We start from the raw sequence: 18,307 nt of genomic DNA, 5'->3' as shown, positions 1-18,307 counted from the left end.
GGTGATTGTGTTAGTTGCACTCTAAATTTTACTAATGTTATTTTTTAAAATGAAATGAATTGTTACAAAGGTTACTGGAATAAATCTAAGATTTGCATGAAATTTATTAAATTTATATTTATTTTGATAAATAATGCAAATTTTATTAAGGATTAATAGAAATGGATCTCATATGATATTTAACGTAAATTTTAAATAATTTTTTACTATTATTAAATTTTATAAAATTTGGAATTCATTACTCCAATTCAATTAAGATATCTATATTAAAAGTTTTTTTTTTTATCAATTTGGCTAAGAAGTTCATCATGAAAAAATATGGATTTACAGACAAATTTTTACAAATTTTTCAATCTGTTCCAACAAAAAAGAAGAGTATGAATATCAATTTGGGGAGTGTAAATTAACATGTTTTCTTATTAATGATGCTTGTTAAACAATTTTATTGGGGTGTACTCCCCTATCTTCAAAATTAATTAAAAAATAATAATTTTAATTTTAGCTTTATTTAGATAAGAATGATATTAAAAGTGGAACTCAAATTATACAAATGATTCAAGTTTAATTAAAGAAATCTAAATTCATTATAAGCTCATTATTGTTGTTATAAATAACTTTTATCCATTTTGTTCAAAATATTTCTGTCATTTACGATTTGACGGACCTAATCATAAGAATAAATTGGGGAAGCCAAGCAAGTTGAAACAAATTGGAATATGGCAGAATATCAAAAACAGTTTGCAATTTTCTCAATGAAAGCAAGTTCTCTAACTTCTAAAGAAGAAATAATAATAATTATTATTATTATGTGTGCTAGTTGGGATATTATATAAGGCTTGCATGTAGGAGTAATTCTTAGATAAAGACAAGAGGTGATGAGGGGTGGAGACGGGTTACTCAACAAATCGAAAACACCTCGATTATGAATTCACTATATTCAGCAATTCAAAACTTAATTACCTAAACTCAATTCTCTCTACTAGAATCACAATCAATATATTAAAAGTTTATTCTAGTAACTTAGAAATAAAAATAAAAATAAAGAAAGATGTCACGAATTACCTAATAAATCGATCCTGATTCCCTATCTCAACGAAGCAGTCTGAAACTCCTACCCTGAAGATGTCTGAAGACACCAAAAATTTGTAGAGCTAATTTAAAGTAAAAACTTTGATTTTATTGATTCATGAAATTGTGAATTACAACCTATAGTGAGACTTTTTTATAGACTTTCACCTAAACACTTCTAATTAAATACAAAGATTTGAAAAATAATAAAATAATACTAATCAAATAATCTTAAGAGATAGATTTATAATACAATATTAATAAATAAAAATATTAAAATATTGCAATCATTATCATATGTGATTTTTGGATGAAATCACATGAAAAATATGGGAAAAGATCAATTTTTTCGGCCAGACTGCTTTACCTTCATGCCACACATGCCCCACGTGTGGGAGGCAGCCTGCATGCACGTTGGGCTGCTAGTGTGCGTGCTGCTGGTGCGTGCGACTTGCCCATGCCTGCAACATCTTTTTGCACGCGTTGCACATGTGCTCACCACCTGCGCGTGTGCGACATGTGTTCGCGTGAGCGACTCTCTTGGGCATGCATGATCTTCTTTGGCGTGCGCGCTCCTTTGGTGCGCACTACTTGTGTGGCCAGTCTGTTGAATGCGTGCATTCCTTTCGTGCGTATGCGATGGCTGTTCTGCACATACACTGCCTAGCATGCGAGAAAATTTGCCTGTATGCCTTGCAAGTTTTTTTCATGTAGGTGATAGCCCCGCGGGTATGAGACCTCCTTCTTGTATATTTGGCTTCCCTCTGGTGTGTGTGAGCACGTTCACGTATGTGGCACGTGCTCCTTTTTCCTCTCTTAGTTAAGATCTTCATTACTTTTTATCTAAACTCATTGATTGCAAAGGTACATTATATAAAATAAGCCCTAAACAATCATTAGCAATTCCATGCTTAATAAAAAATAATCTAAAAGCTCTATTGTTATGTTTTGACTAATCAACTTGATGTGCTTACTTAATACTTACTGCTCATAAAAATTTGGAGCATTGCATGCTTGATATACTTTAAAGTTGACAACAATGCACATGTTAGGAGCTATTGAATTAGGTGCATGCAACCGGATTAGGTGAGATGACGATAACTTGATAATTTATTGAGGTGAGTGGTTTATGGCAGATACTGGACTACCACCAAGACTTTTTGGTAGCATGTTCCAAAAATGCCTCTAAATCTTAGAAATTGGTTAAGAAGGAATACGTGAATGATTTCCTTGTTGGCCTAAAGTGGAAGATGATCAAAACTTGTCTCAATTACTTGGTAAGTGACTCATCCATATGTGACAAACACATCCAATTGTTGGCGATTAAAATCATCTTTGATCAGCCTAAAAGTTGTAACCAAATTTTATTGCATTAGGATAATATAACATGTGACTATTGTGACAAATTGAGGCATTAAGTACACATTCCAGGACATATTTTTACCTCATGCTAATGTAACGACATTGTCCCACTTTTTGAAGTTAAATATGCCTATTTATGCAAATCTTCAAAATAAAAAAACTTCATGATCTATAAATTTTAAAGCTTTAGAACATATGGTTAGCTGTTCAGAAATTTTGAAACATAGACATGACCAAATAATGATAAAATCCATACTACAGAAGGGTTCTTAACTCCTGTAACTGATACTGGTTACATCCTCTCCATTACACAATAATTTTTTCCTTTATATCCTTGATTTTCCTAATAATATTTTATTCATTGATCGATAAAAAATGAACTCAATTGTGAAGTTAAGCTCCATTTGACTTATTGATGCAGAATTTGAAATCAATAGTGCAATAAAAAACCCTGTATGCAAGATTAACATTTAGAAATCATAAAGACTTAAATAAACCCTTTCTACTTAACAAAAACAGGGAAGGACAACAGAGCTTGGACATAAGCAATATAAAATGTGTAACTAAAAGTGCACTTCATACCTTCACCACACTATGCAGTAATGATCTCAGAGTTTCCTAGGTTGACTTATAACTTGAGCATGAATCTCCAAGAAGAAAATTGAAAATAATCTTTAGAACATTGATGCGTCCTAGACAACACTAGCAAGTGCACTAGTTATATCAGTAATACATATGAGAATACAAATAACGTTCCACAAAGATCAAATTTTATAAATTAATTATTATATTGAAAATTGTTATTTGACAAATAATAATTGAATTAAAGTAAATTAAAGTAAAATATAAAACTAAATAAAATTATTAAAAATTGAATAATCATAGTAAATCAAAAATAAATCAATCAATAAAACAACATTAGGGTCCACAATCCCGCTAAACTTATCTAGATATTAATATTGATAACAAAATCTGAACTAAGATTGGTGGGTAATTCTAAAGTCTGGTTAATCTTATTCAGGAACATAACCTTTCAGATTTCAATGAAACTCTTATTTAGACACTTTCATATAAATCTGCATATAATCAACCCAATTATCGACCTTATTCAGGAACATGAATATATGCCACAAATCAATTTCAAATTATGTATTCAAACAAATATGTTATTAAGCCTATTATATAAAATACTAATAATCATGCATTCAAATCCTATTGATTAAAAATTCTAACTTCTCTATTCGACACATCATTAAGGAATTCAATCAACAAAATATCAATACAAGCATTAAACTCAATAAATTTGTATAAAACTAACTCAAATATCATTAATTAAAATCAATACCCATCATAGTTTAGGGTTCATGTTTTTCCTAATAAAAACAAATCTACTCCATAAGTAAATGTAGAAAGAAACGACTGAAACTAGAAGAAAATATGGTAAGATAAAATCAAACTCTGGATTGTGTATCCGTCTTGAGTTTGATCTCCTCTTAGACGGAGTTTTGAGTCTTCAAGGAAGAAGAAGAAGAAAACTCTCTAACTTAGAACAATCTTTCTAATAGAAACGTACTATTAGAATACTAATAATATGTCATATATATACTAGGGTAAATAACATAATACCCTAAATACAAATTCTAAGTGAAATACGAAAGAAAATATGACATCCCAAGCACTTCAGAAAACCTAAAAATTTTTCTTTTCCCACATGACCATGCACCTGGTCATGTGGATTTCTGCCTTGAGACTTATTTAAGTTTAACTGACCTTAACCCCTTTTTGCCTAGTATTTTGTTGTTTGTTTTGCAAGAATTTGAGGACGTATTTCCAGAGGAGATACCAGATGGATTACCATCGATATGAGGGATCGAGCACCGGATTGACTTCACCCCTGGATCATCAATTTCCAACCAACCTGCTTATTAAAACAACCCAAAGGAGACAAAGGAGCTTCAGAGACAAGTAAAGGAGTTGTTGGAGAACGAACATATTCGTGAAAATCTGAGTCCTTGTGCTGTGCTAGTCCTATTAGTACCCAAGAAGGATGGGTTTTAGAGAATGTGTGTGGATTATCCGGTCGTGAATAAAGTCACAGTTAAGTATAGACACCCCATTCCCCGACTTGATCATATGTTTGACGAGTTAAACAGTGCAAATGTCTTCACCAAGATTGACTTGAAGAGTGGCTACCATCAGATCCATATGAATCCTGGAGATGAGAGGAAGACTGTCTTTAAAATGAAATACGGTTTGTATGAGTGGTTGGTTATGCCCTTTGGGTTAACTAAAGCTCTTAGCACCTTCATGCGTTTAATGAATCATATTTTATAGCCATATCTTGGTAAGTTTGTAGTTGTTTACGTTGATGACATTTTGATATATACCAAATCATTAGAAGATCATGTTGAGCATAGTAAAAGTGTCATAGAGATACTACAAAAAGAAAAGTTGCATGCTAATCTCAAAAATTATACATTTTGTAGTGAAAAACTAATCTTTTTGGGCTTTGTTGTTAGCACATAGGGTATTGAAGTAGACGACGAAAAATTAAAAGCAATTAGAGATTGACCTACCCCTAAGACTGCAAGTTAGGTAAGGAGTTTCCATGAACTAGCTAGTTTCTACTGACGGTTTATAAGGGATTTAAGTTCTATAGATGCACCTTTAAATGAACATGTTAAGGACACCAAATTTGTATGGAATGACAAACATAAAAATGCTTTTACCTTACTTAAAGAAAATTTGTGTACCACTCTTATTCTAGCATCACTAAAGTTTGACAAAATATTTGAGCTTGAATGTGATGTTTTAGGTATCGTTGTAGGAGCATAACTATTATAGGAAGGGCAACCCATTGCCTAATTTAGTGAAAAGCTCAACGACACACCTCTTAATTACTCCACCTGCGAAAAAGAACTGTATGCATTAGTGAGAGAATTGGAGGTATGACAATATTATTTCCTATCCAAGGAGTTTGTGATCCACACAAATCATGAATCATTAAAATATCTAAAGGGACATGGTAAACTCAACTGCCGACATGGTAAGTGGGTAGAATTCATTGAAATATTTTCTTACGTCATCAAGTACAAGAAAAGTAAGGACAATATTGCAGCAGATGCATTGTCAGGAAGATATGTATTACTTACAATTCTTAGTTCTAAATTACTAGGCTTCAAATATATTAAGGAATTATATCTCAATGATAATAACTTTTCTAATGTTTATGCAACATGTGCCTTCCAAAAGTTCTATAGGCACGATGAGTTTATGTTTAAAGATGAAAAATTGTGCATAAGTGTATGCTCCCAACGGGAACATACACTTATGCACAATTTAGGGTAGCTAAGACTCTAAGTATCCTACAAGAACACTTTTACTAACCTAACATGTGCTGCAATGTAGAATGAGTGTGTGAAAAGTGTATTGCATGTAGGTAGGCCAAGTTTAGGTCCTTACTGCACGGACTATTCATCCGTTACCCATTTCGTCAGCACCATCGACAGATGTGTCTATGGAATTTGTGTTAGGGTTACCTAGGACTAAGCGAGGAAGTGATAGTATGTTCGTTGTAGTGGATATATTCAGTAAAATGTCACACTTTATAGCATGTCATAGAACAGATGATGCAACGAATATAACTAATCTATTTTTCAGTGATGTCATGCGATTACATAATGTCCCCAGAACCATATTTAGTGATAGGAATGTCAAGTTTCTAAGTCACTTTTAGAGAGTCTTATAGTACAAATTGAGGACTAAACTATTATTTTCTATTGTCTGTCACCCCCAGACAGATGGACAGACATAAGTAGTTAATAGGACTCTAGGAGCCCTATTAAGGGCGGTAGTAAAAAATTTAAAAACATGGGGAAAATGTTTACTTAGTGGAGTTTGCTTATAACAGAACTATTCACTCTTCTGCTGACTTATCTCATTTTGAGATTTTATATGGGTTTAACCCACTAATCCCACTTAACTTAACTCCTTTACTTTTGCAGGAATTTGCTAATCTGGATGGACAACAAAGAGAAGAGTTAGTCAAAACTATACACAAAAAAGTACAGGAACACTTGGAGAAAAAGAATGAATCATCTACAAAGCTAATAAAGGGAGAAAACAAGTCATATTTTAACTTGGATTTTGGGTACGGGTCCTTATGAGGAAGGAAAGATTTCTTAAACAAAGGAAGTCAAAACTAGACCCTAGAGGAGTTGGCCTGTTCAAGCGCATCAACTACAATGCCTACAAGATAGACCTTCCGGGTAAGTATGACATTTCCACCACCTTTAACGTTCTTGACCTTTCTTTTTTGATGCAAGTTTAGATTCGAGGACAAATCCTCTTGAAGAGGAGGGAGATGATGTAAGCATGGATCATCTTGTGCCATTTGGAAGAGACATCATCATACCAAGTGGGCCCATAACAAGGAGGCAGATCAAAGGATTACAACAAGCTTTTCAACTCTTCATCCAAGCTTAGATTAATGAGAAAGATTAGTTTGAATTGACTAAAGAAGCTCAAGGAAATAAACTACCCAACCAATTAACCTAGTGGCATAATAGTCTTATCAACTTATTTCAAGTACATGATGGAAATGGGTAAGACAAGAAAGCTATTGGCCAAGAAAAAGGGAAGATCATATCTATCCTAGTTAAGAATTTTAGACTTTAATTTTAATTAATTTCTTATGTAACTGCACCTAGTTCGGAATTTAAACTTTAATTTTAATTAATTTCTTATGTAGTTGCACCTAATTAAGGATTTAGCCTTTAATTTTAAATAATTTTCTATGTAATTGTAATTTTAATTATGATATTTTATTTACTTTTTATTTACATGGCTTATTCTATAAATAAACCATCAAGTCTTCATTGTAAGCATTTAAGATTAAAATAAATCATATTGTGATCTTATTCAAGAGAGGTGTCTTTACCATTCTTGTTAAGTAAAGAGTAGATCTACTTATCAAGGTAATTCTTTGTGACATTTTTCTATTCTTCTTTTAATTCTTCATTTCCTATTGATCTTAGTTTCTATTATTTTTGATAGAGGGTTAAGTATGAAGAGTTTTGCATTCGTCCAATATTTCATGTGTCCCTTAACAAAAGAAGCTAGGAGAAATAATTATAATAAGTATTGGATCATCACTAATGGCTGAAGATGGTGATTTGATTATGGAACCATATGCGATAGAACAAAGCCTGATCAAATTGAAAGGATAGCTAGTAGACGATATTGCATAGAAAAACTCTCAAAAGGTAAAGATAGGTTCGTGAATGTAAACATTGTAAACAAGACTACTGTTAAGGGAAGGGGTATTAATAAACCAAGAAGATCCTGAAGAATGCCTATGGGGAACCAAAAGTATTTTGACCAATAAACTTATCATGCGTGACATATTGCATGCACTTCATATCAATACATTGAATGAGCCATGCAATGTGAAGATTTTGGGTTGCCAAAGACTTGGTCTAAGTGGTTGATCACAATCACAAGCTTGCTCGCTCAAGAATAAGTTAAGTAGCTCTTTGTTAATTTTTGAATAATTTTTTTAATTATTGCTGATGTTGTCCTATTTCTTAGACATATGACCTAAGAAGTAGGAATAGTTGTTAATTTCCTTTTATATTTAAACTCCTTTAAAGTTTTCAATAAGGAGGCTTATTTTAGTCAAATTTTAGCGGTCAATTCTCACCTTAAGTAGAACACAATTTTCATCAAATAATTTTGTTAGCTTTGATTGGGACATATCATATATTTATGTATGTATCATATATATATATGTTTGACTAATAAGGAGTGCTAGGAAAAAGAGATACATCTATCTTGAGGAGATGGGGGCATGATAGCATGGGGCATTACTCAAGTCCATAATCTCTTTCATAATTTTTACTATTTTATCATATTGCTAGTCAAGTTTATGACTATATCAAATATAGAAAAAATAAATTCAAAAAAAAAAAAATCAAAGCTTGAGGCAAGCTAGCCACCCTTGTTGATGTGAAAATTTTCTCATTGAAGAATTCTCACCTGAAAGCAATTTTTTTTTGCAAATTAGTGTTTCTCTTTTTTATTTTTTCCTTTTTTTTTCCTCTTTTGGGAGGATTTAGAAATTAAATGTGCTTGTTATAGATTCTTTATCATATGATGAAGAAGTGGTTGAGGTATAAAAGATAAATGGTTAGATTTATGGATGTTGACTTTGCTTCTTAGCTTACCTTCTTTCTAAATCATCTTTGTTTTCATGTTATGTGTTTGCGAATTTATACTATTGTTTTGGTTTTCTTAGTTTGAAGATTTAAATAAACTGATTATTTGGTTTGGTATTAGAATAAAATGAATAAATTTAGTGGGTTGTAGTTTTGCTTTCTTGATAAGTTTAATGTATGGAGGACATTTGCATGAAGAGTGATATTAGTTGTTCTTAGCCTAATGAACATTTGGAATAGCTATATTAGGTAATAGAGGTCAAAATAATACCTAGTTGCCATATGACACTACTTAGATTAATAAAATTTGTTTGTTTGGCTTTAAATTTAAAATAATGTAAAACTAAAAAGAAATGAGTAGAATCAAGTAAAAAGACTAATGAGAACAAATCGATTTGGACAATTTTTACTAATTGAGAAACGATGAAGAAGAAAAGAGTATGTTCAAAGCCCTAGAGAATTTTATGCAATTCGCTTGTTCCATTTTTGTATCATTCTTAATTTTTCCTTCAATATATTTTAATTTTTCATCTCTATGGTATGTAAATACTTTATTTAGTATATTGAATTCTAAGTCAATGACATTTTGATATGGATGTACTAGATAATAGTTTTTTTTAATTAATCTTTGCACACCAAATTATTTAATAGACATGTGTGTAACATTTTTTTATTGTTTAATGTCCATGAACCAATAATCTCTAAAATTAAATTAGTATTTATTTATAACATCTAATCTCACTTCGAATATGATTTATGATATTTTTAAATATTTTAAAATTTAAAATTTATTTTTTACAAAATTTATTTTTATCTTCACGCATATAAGTTGAAACGATTGTCAAACTTAGTGGACATATTGATTACATTGCTTTTCAAGGTTCGGTTGAACATATGTAGGTAAAAAAGAGGGGACAATATGAACAAAAAAGATGGATAGAAAATGCATGTGGTAAATAAACCTTGGGTGTGACCAATCAAATGGTAATTTCTATTTAAGAATGTTTTCCTTTGAAGAATAGAGGTTGAAAAATTCAGTAATCAAAATGGGATTCTTTCTCAGACTAAGAGAAAAAGTGTTTTTAATTTTTTTGTTCTAATCGATACCTATCCAAAGTGTAAACCTTGGGTGTGGCCTATGTACTATCAATGTACAAACTAGGGAATGTTCTCCTAGATCCCTTCTCATCATCGTCTGCTGTCCAACCCACATTTGTTGTTCAATATCCAAGCTCCAAAGACAAAACCATGGTATTCAACAAAACAAAAAAAAAAAAAAAAAAAAAAAAAAAAAGAAAGGAACAGTAAAAAAGAAGAGAAGAAAAAGGAGCCATCTGATTTGCCCTTTTAAAGTCTAATCCAAAGCCTATCCTCTAATTAGTTGGTCCAAACCTTGATTGAACCCAATTTACATGGTCCTACTAAAACACAATTTATTGAGCAGTCCATTTCACCCCAAACATGGTCTGAGGACAGCCTAAACATCTGACAGGAAAGACCAGGCCAGCCCAATCATCAGATATGAACCGACACTGTATTGGACTTTTTCTCTTTTCTGTACCTTACTTCTTTCAGCTTCAGCCAACAGAGAAGTGACTTGAGTGTCTTGGTTCTGAAAAGAAGACAAGAGAAGCATGGTGGTCAAAATCGCGGATGAGGGAGAGTTGATTTGATTGGCCGAGGAAACGAACCAAGAGCGAGCTCGCCTTTTTGCTGTTGTTCAGGTGTGGACGCGGAAAAGGGAAGATTGAAGGAGAAAGAATAGAAGACGTTTGGCTCGAGAACAAGTCGTGACAGAGCCGAAGAGAGAGGACGTTCCACATAGCAGGAGAAGCCGAATAAGGGAAGAAAAGTAAAGCATTGAAGAGGAAAGTGTGGACTGAAAAATAGAGCATCGGAGCAGGGACTGGGGCGTTGAACCGAGAGAAGAGAGAGAGCAGACGAAGTCATCGGTCTCGTGATAAAAATCAGAAACCTGGGAGCTTCAGGGGGAGAAAAAGGAGAAGACATTTTCGGTGTGTAAAAACATAGGGATTTTTGGAGGGAAAAAGGGATAGAGAGGGAGGTGTCTAAAGAGGGACTGACGGTGAGAAAGAAGGGAGAAAAAGAAAAAAGAAAACAGAGAGCGTGAGCAATGGAAGAAGAGAGGAGCAGCAGCCTATCAAAAGGCTTTGGAAGGGGAATTCCACTAGGTAAATCCGAACTCATTAATGGATGCATGTTGCTATTGTTAGTTGAAGTTGTCTCTGTATAATCAAAATGATCATAAAATATGTATGTGTAAATTCATTTAGTATGGATCGAAATTTCAATGAAGAAAAACGATTTTACTGAAAGTGGAGGGAGACTAGTGGAACGTAATTTGTTGAAATGTAGACCTGAATTATTTTTCTAGTATGAATAACTGAAATCTGGATCGGGATGATGATAGTTTTTAAATAGATTTTAAGCCATTGGATATTTATTATGGGTGTTGTGGCTGAGTTTGTAGGAGAAGTACTAGATTATCAGATTTTTTGTGATTAGTAGGACCAATTTGTTTTGTGGTTTGAGGATATGATCAAGCTATCTAGGGTCGTCTTGTCTCTTGGGATCTGTCATTATTTCTAATATTTTGTTTTAGTCTTCAGGATAGTTAAGTTAGCTTGTTCTTTCTCTCGTATTTGTTTGCCCTCATGCATTGTCATTAACCTTTTTTTTTCTTTTCACAAAATGTCTGCTTTTAATCCTTTCTGTCTTAAAATCTAGTTTGATGAATTGGGTCATTATCTTGTTTAACTTTGGGTAGATAAGTTTGACTCTCATTTGGGGTCTATATGAAATGGCATAACCCTTATAAAATGGTATACTAGATTCTGTTCTCCAAGTTTCCCTATTCAATACTATGCATGTTTCCTAGGTAACTTCTAGTTTGATCAGGGAAAATACAGAAAATGAATTTGCTAGTGAAGGTTACAGATTCAGTCAAGAGGAAGAGACTTATAATATCGTAATTGCTCATGGTTATTTTGGCCGCTTGATCTTCCAATATGCTACAACTCTCGTTCTTTATATTTCTTCTTAACAGCTTGGCCTGTAGTTCGTATCTGGTTCACTGCTTTAGGTATTAGCACTATATCTTTCAACTTAAATGGTTTCAATTTCAACGAGTCTGTAGTTGATAGTTAAGGTTGTGTAATTAATACGTGGGTTGATATTATTAACCATGCTAACCTTGGAATGGAAATTATGCATGAACGTAATGCTCACAACTTCTTTCTAAACTTATTGGCTGTTGAAATTCCATCTACAAATGGATAAGATTTTGTCTCAGTGGAGACTGATGCGTTTTTGAAATAAAAAAATAAAGAAGCAGTAATCAACTTCTTGTTTCTTTTGAAATTCAATTCATTTTTCTTTCCTTCAAAATCTGTTTGTAGTGTTATCATTGTGGATCCGATGATACTTACTGCTTTACTCACATCTTTATGGAGTCTCTAATTTAAATATTCCACTGTTTCACTAAACACGCAATTTGGTTGACTTTGGCCCACTGAGATTGAGATTTGAGGGGCTGCTTTGGCAATAATTATTCATATAAATTCTAAATCTTAACTTGAATGCATGAAATAAGCTAAAAAGTGACTGCAGTTTCTTGCATATAAGGATGCATGAAGGTAATTTATTTGGATGACGATAGAGAATAACCGGGATTGTTTCATGTTCATAATTTACTCAGAGATTTAGTTTTTTTTCTGCGTAAGGCTGCTTTATGATTACAATCTTTGGTCTTCACATCTAGATAGTTTTTTTCCCCTTCTTCTTCTCTTTTTGGTGAAAAATGATGCTGTTTGTACGGGTGAAATATATTTTAGACATCTACTTTATTATGTTTATATAGTTGTATATTTTTTTTAGTTTCACTTACACATGTTTCTTCTGGGTCATTTTAATGCTTATGCCACTAGACTGGTGCCTCACCCCTTCTTGTCTAGTTTTATTTTTCGGATTTAGTTTACCTTTATTAGATTGGTGCATATTTTGATGTTTAAGTCCACAAAACGGATTACTATTACTGACAACTCATTTTTCCATTTATTGTAAATTCTTATTTTTGTGGAGTTTTATCCAGCGGCACAATTGTGATAGTACCACATTTAATACAATCTTTCAAGTACAAGAACGTCTGAACCTAAAAGCTCTCTTTTTTTCTTTTTCTATTTGAAGCCTAATAGTTGAATATTGTAGCTCTTCATTTTGTATTCCACTCGTTAAGTGAGAAAGTTTTGTAACTTTTTTAATCTATTGCAGCAGAGGAAGAGGAATCTCGTTCCGAGAGGCAGATGAGGAGAATCAGAGACAGTCAAAACAAAGGTAATTCTAAGCCCTGTTCCAGGAAAAATGAAGAGAAATTTCACTCCAAGAGGAAGCGAGAAGAAGGTGATGGCAATGGTGGAGAGACTGTGAGAGTGGTTTCCCCTTGTTTTCAGAATGTAAATTCCACTTCGTCGTGTTTTACAGAAGAAGAGAAATATCCTTCAAAGAGAAGAGAAGATTGTCAAAGCAAGAGCCACGGAAGCTCCAGGAGGAAGAGGAGAAAGGATAGGGAAATCGTGCGAGTTGTTTCCCCTTCTTTTCCAAGTAGTTTGTGCCTAGAAGGTGACACTGACAATGGAAACTGTAATCCCCGTTCTCAAGGAAAACAGAAGAAGAGGAGAGAAGATGGTGGGAGTAAGAATTTGGAAACTGGGCGAATTGTTTCCCTGTATTTTGAGAAGAATTTCTGTCCTTCCAATGGAAACTCTAGTCTCTGTTCTCAGACAAAGCAAGAGAAATCTCACTCCAATAGGAAGAGGAAGAAGAGGAGAGAGGATGGAGAAACTGTGCGGGTTGTTTCCCCTTATTTTTCAAGGAGCATGTGCCGAGAAGGTGAAGCCAGCAACGATGAATCTGGTCCGAGTTCCCATCGTAAAGAAAAGAAATCCCATTCCAAGAAGAGAGAAGATGGTGGGAGGAAGGGTTTACAAACTGCCCAAGTTGTTTCCCCTTATTTTCACAACAGATTCCGTTCTTGTTCCGATAGAAATGGCAACTCTAGTCTTGATTCCGACATAAAAGAACAGAAATCTTGTCCCAGGAGGAGAGAACATGGTGGGAGGAAGGATTTAGAAACTGGACGAATCGTTTCCCCACACTTTCAGAAGAATTCCCACCCTTCTTCCGATGAAGGTGGCAACTCTAATCCCCATTCCCACACAAAAGAAGAGAAATCTCTTTATGAGGCGATAGAAAATGGCAGGAGGAATGACACTGTCCCTGTGGACAAGGAGAAGATACAATTATCTGATTCCTTGATTAACACAAGGCTAGGTCCTCTTGCTGCCGCTAATAAAAGCAGACAAAATTCCTCAACTACTTACGGAGGGAAAGATCTTGATGAAATGCTTTCAAATTACACGTATAAAGGTGACGGGCATTCCAAGGCCAAGGAGGTTCCTGAACCACCTCCATTGGGGAAGGATATGAGATCCCAAATTCTAGCCAATCAAGTTGTAAAGGCGCAAGGGAATGAGCTGGAAATCAAGAATGTTAGAAATGGGGATAAGATCCAGACCTCAACAGGGCTGCAGGAGTTGGTAAATGAAGGTGAAGTCAAGACAATCAAACGAACAAAGCCTTGTCCCAAGGTGTTAAAGGTCTCTCCCTACTTCCAGAACACACCTAGGGAGGAAGACAAAAAAGGACAGAAAAAGGTAGGAAGGCCTTGTCAGCTTTCTGCTTCTGAGAAGCGTGATGAGGCTTATAAAAGAAGAAGCCCAGATAGTCCATGGAGGCCTCCTCGATCTGAGTTTGGTCTGCTCCAAGAAGATCATGTCCATGACCCTTGGCGGGTTTTGGTTATATGCATGCTTCTTAACAGAACAACTGGTCGCCAGGCTGAAAAAGTTATATTAGACCTCTTCACTTTGTGTCCGAATGCGAAGACTGCTACTGAGGTTGACACTGAGGAGATAGAGAAAGTCATACAAACTCTAGGACTACAGAAGAAGCGGGCAGCAATGATACAGCGCTTCTCTCAAGAATACCTTGAAGAAAGCTGGACCCATGTCACTCAGCTGCATGGCATTGGAAAGTATGCAGCCGATGCATATGCAATATTCTGTACAGGAAAGTGGGATCGAGTTAAACCTGCTGATCACATGTTGAATTATTATTGGGAATTTCTCTGCACTAGAAAAAACACCACGGTCTAGATTTTTGTTCTCATTTTTTTACTAGGACTAACTTAGTTGCTGTTTAGGCGAATGTGTAGAGAAGTTTAGCAAAAAGCACTTTTTATTTAATCAAAATTTCTTGGTTAGAATTGATGACAAAAAGAAGGAAACTAGAATGGGGGAATTCTATTTGTAAGAAATATCGTTATGATCAGAAAAAAAGCTTTTTTAATCTATTTTTTGATATTGTAAAAGAAAAAAAAAATTCTCCACTGGGTTATTAATCAAGAATAAAGACTTGTAATAGTGACTAGCTTAAATCCAATTAATCTATGCTAATCTTATCACCCTAACTGCATAAGGAGTAATATCTCACCATTCTTTTAATTACTACCCTTTCCTTTTCCTTGTCATTTTGAGATAAGATAGTATTTGTGAATATACAGAATCACTACAGCCGCCGGCTTATGTAACCTAGTAATTTCAACCGTCAAAAAATAGGAAAATAATCTATAGCATATCAAAAGTAAGATGTGAGTAACATGTCATAATTCTTTCTCGTATTTTCTTTATTTCGTGTGCCCCAACAAGCCTCTCACTATGAGATATCGTATGATTGCGAAACAGACCCTTCGTCTCATTTCGTAAAAACCTGTCCTCATCCTCTGCTTGGTCCCTTTCGATCGGCTTGTTTTCTCTTTTCTCTTTGCTCTTTGCTCTCTTATTCTCTTCATTTTTTTTGGGTCAATCTCTCAAGCTTTCAATGGCTGATCATTCTGATGTTTCATCTTCGGTCCTGTAATCCTATGAGACCAAACATTCATCTTCTGCCCTGTCATCCTCTGAGACCGACCTTTCCGATTATTGCAAGTCTCTCTCTGTTTGCTGTACCTGGTTGGCAATCCAACCCAAAATTGACCTCCTTTTTTTGGAAAAGAAACGTTCTTATCAGATTTAAATAAACGCTGGATTAGAAATCATTTAAATTTCAATCCAACTCCATAGGTCAAGTAGAGATAAAACCCAAAATCAAAAGCCCAATCAAGCCTCAAATACAAAAACCCATTTGCACCCACTGCAAAAAGTTAAATAATGTCTAAGAATAATCAATTCTACTTCACAGGCTGATAGTGTTTAGCTAAGATTCTACCGCCTACAAGGCTAATTTTGAAGGAATATAACCTTAGTTGCACTAAATTAATTTGGCATAGCTTTTTGGAGGGACTGTGAACGTGGAATGTGCCTTGGCATTCCATTTACTTTTTCAGATTCTTCTTTCTAAGATGCCACAGCATCCAAATCTGAATAAATCTATTGACTTGTGTTCTATGCTAGCTTCTGCTGAAGAAATATTTATATTTCATCAGAATTTTCATGTAGATCTTTTCTAAATCATGGGTGATGATTTAGTGAACTCCATTATAGTTTCTCTTTTCTCAGGAGAAGAACAGAAAATATAATCAAAATTTCTAATTGCTAGCATCCAAGGAAAGCCTCTGAAAATAAGTTGATTTTTGAATTTTACTCACAATCGCCTGGCGGAGAGACAGAATCAGACAGGGAAAGAAAGTAAAGAAGATAGAATTGTCATCAATGAAGTGCTAGTAATTGCAGGACACTCAAGAAGTGATTGTTTAGTTGTAAACATGGCTAGCTGAACACAAGTTAGAACATTAAAGAACTGCAGAATACAAAGACATTGTCTTTCACAATGTCTTCGCTTTATAGCCATCGACTGCTTAAACAACTTGACCATTTTCTGCATCTTTATATCTCCCTTTATGGCTGGAATTCTCTCTGATAATTCTTTTTCTGCCTGTTACCTTCTTTGTTTTCTCATAAATCTTGAACACCCTTTACTGAAAATGGAATAGAAATCTGAGATTACAGATAACATTGATCTGAATTTCTTTTGATTCAACTTGACAGTTCAGTTTTGGTAAGAAGGAAGATGGGGAGTTCCTCAAGGCATGGGAGAGGTACTCACCTTCATTCCTCCGTTTCCTTGAAGGAAAGGAGGAGCGGTTATGAGCCTTCTGATATGGCGGCAAGAAAGTCCATGGCATGATCACAACCAAAAAAATGAAGCTGGTGATCTTAACATGGTTTATGTTTTGCCCAGAAACATAAAGATAAGTCCTATGAGACTCAGACAAAGAAAGTCTTCAATGTTTGCGTACCATGATGAATCTTCCGCGGCTAATATGAATTCCAGAATCAGCCAAACTCAAAGGAGAGCTAGCAACACGTCACCATATAAACTAAGGAGGGGGGATGATGGCATTGATCTTTTGCTCAAACCCAACTTGGATGGCAATCGAAACTAAGCCACTGTCCAAATTTGAGCACAGAAGATATATTTCTCCTTATAAATCTGAAAGAATAGACAGAAGTGGATGCTAATGGGTTAAGGACAATCTTCTTGTGTCAAACAGAAAGCAAAATCAAAGAACACCTACTAGAGATGAGAGGGCAAGTAACTCACAGCTTCATGGAGTTAGTAAGGTGAGCGAAAGTCTGAACTACAATCGAAGATCAGTTGCTGCCCTGAGAATGAGAGCAACAGAGATGGAGCAACAGAGATGGACCAACAGAAATTATAGATCAGCAATGGGAATCAAATGAAGCGAATGGGAGAGAGAACTCCATCACCTTTAGCAAGGAACATCGTAGGGAAGCGTGGTGAAGTTTCACAGTCTGCAAAATCACCATCAGTTGGGGAAATCAATGAAATGGCTGCCAACTCAAAGATGTCAAGAGGGCCTTATATTGATGTTGCAAATATTGAGAGCACCAAGTGACGCGATAGTTGCCGAAGACAGGCCTAAACCAGTGAAAGGTAGGAAGCGGACTAATACTGATGACCTTCTGGGAAATGAAAAGAAACAGTTGCGAAGCAACAATACTCAAGGCTACTCTATCCCTGACCAAGTATCAAATAGTGTGGCTGAATCTACCAAACAGAAGACCGGGTCGAGGAGGAAACGACACCAGAAGGTGCGAGAAACACGAAGGGTAACGGGCCTCTCCGCTAAAGAACGACTCGGTCCGAAAATCCTGATCCAAAAAGAAGGCTCCGATGTTTTCTGGGTATGGGTACTCGTGGGGTAGTGTAACATCTCGCTCACCATCGCACTAAATTTGTATATGAAAACTTCTATTTATTCGGATCTTAAGGTCATTTGAACTCATTTAAATTTATCTCGTAGTTTTATATCGTGTTTCGTGATTTAAATTCGTAATTTTAATTTATTTTGATTTTGTTATTTGTTTTATTTTTATTTATTATTATTATTTTATTTTATTGTATTTTATTTTTGTTATATTTTTATTAAAAAATAATTTTCAGCAGAAAAAAAGAAAAAAAGGGGTGAAATCCCAAGGGAAAACGCCCACGAGAAAGGTCCGCTTGTGCGGGCATCACACGCTGTGCGCGTACGCGCGCGCATGGCCAGCATAGGAGGTGCG

At 34.7% G+C, this 18,307-nt stretch overlaps 1 protein-coding gene across 4 annotated transcripts; it reads left to right on the top strand.

Moving 5' to 3' along the window:
• Positions 1–10,123: 10,123 nt before the first annotated feature.
• LOC110820024 (DNA glycosylase superfamily protein) lies at positions 10,124–18,105 on the top strand. Of its 4 annotated transcripts, none has more exons than XM_088217935.1 (3): positions 10,124–10,837; positions 12,939–12,998; positions 13,146–18,105. In XM_088217935.1, exons 1-3 carry the CDS (start codon positions 10,780–10,782, stop codon positions 14,876–14,878), a joined length of 1,851 nt encoding a protein of 616 aa, XP_088074061.1. In that variant the 5' UTR covers positions 10,124–10,779; the 3' UTR covers positions 14,879–18,105. The 4 variants fall into 4 exon arrangements, with proteins under 4 accessions (XP_088074061.1, XP_088074060.1, XP_088074059.1 ...); XM_088217934.1 differs by having other exon boundaries at positions 12,936–12,998; XM_088217933.1 differs by having other exon boundaries at positions 12,939–18,105.
• The last annotated feature ends 202 nt before the right edge of the window (positions 18,106–18,307 follow it).

Source organism: Carica papaya, chromosome 4 (assembly GCF_054855325.1).
Source record: "Carica papaya isolate Zhongbai chromosome 4, ASM5485532v1, whole genome shotgun sequence".
Taxonomy (NCBI): domain Eukaryota; kingdom Viridiplantae; phylum Streptophyta; class Magnoliopsida; order Brassicales; family Caricaceae; genus Carica; species Carica papaya.
This window is presented reverse-complemented; position numbering and strand designations above follow the sequence as displayed.

Bases quoted from the DNA above. Each gene is read 5' to 3' on its own strand.
- LOC110820024 (XM_088217931.1), top strand. From the start codon at position 10,780: ATGGAAGAAGAGAGGAGCAGCAGCCTATCAAAAGGCTTTGGAAGGGGA. The intron at 10,838-12,935 runs GTAAATCCGAAC...AATCTATTGCAG, and splicing joins TGGAAGGGGAATTCCACTAG to CAGAGGAAGAGGAATCTCGT.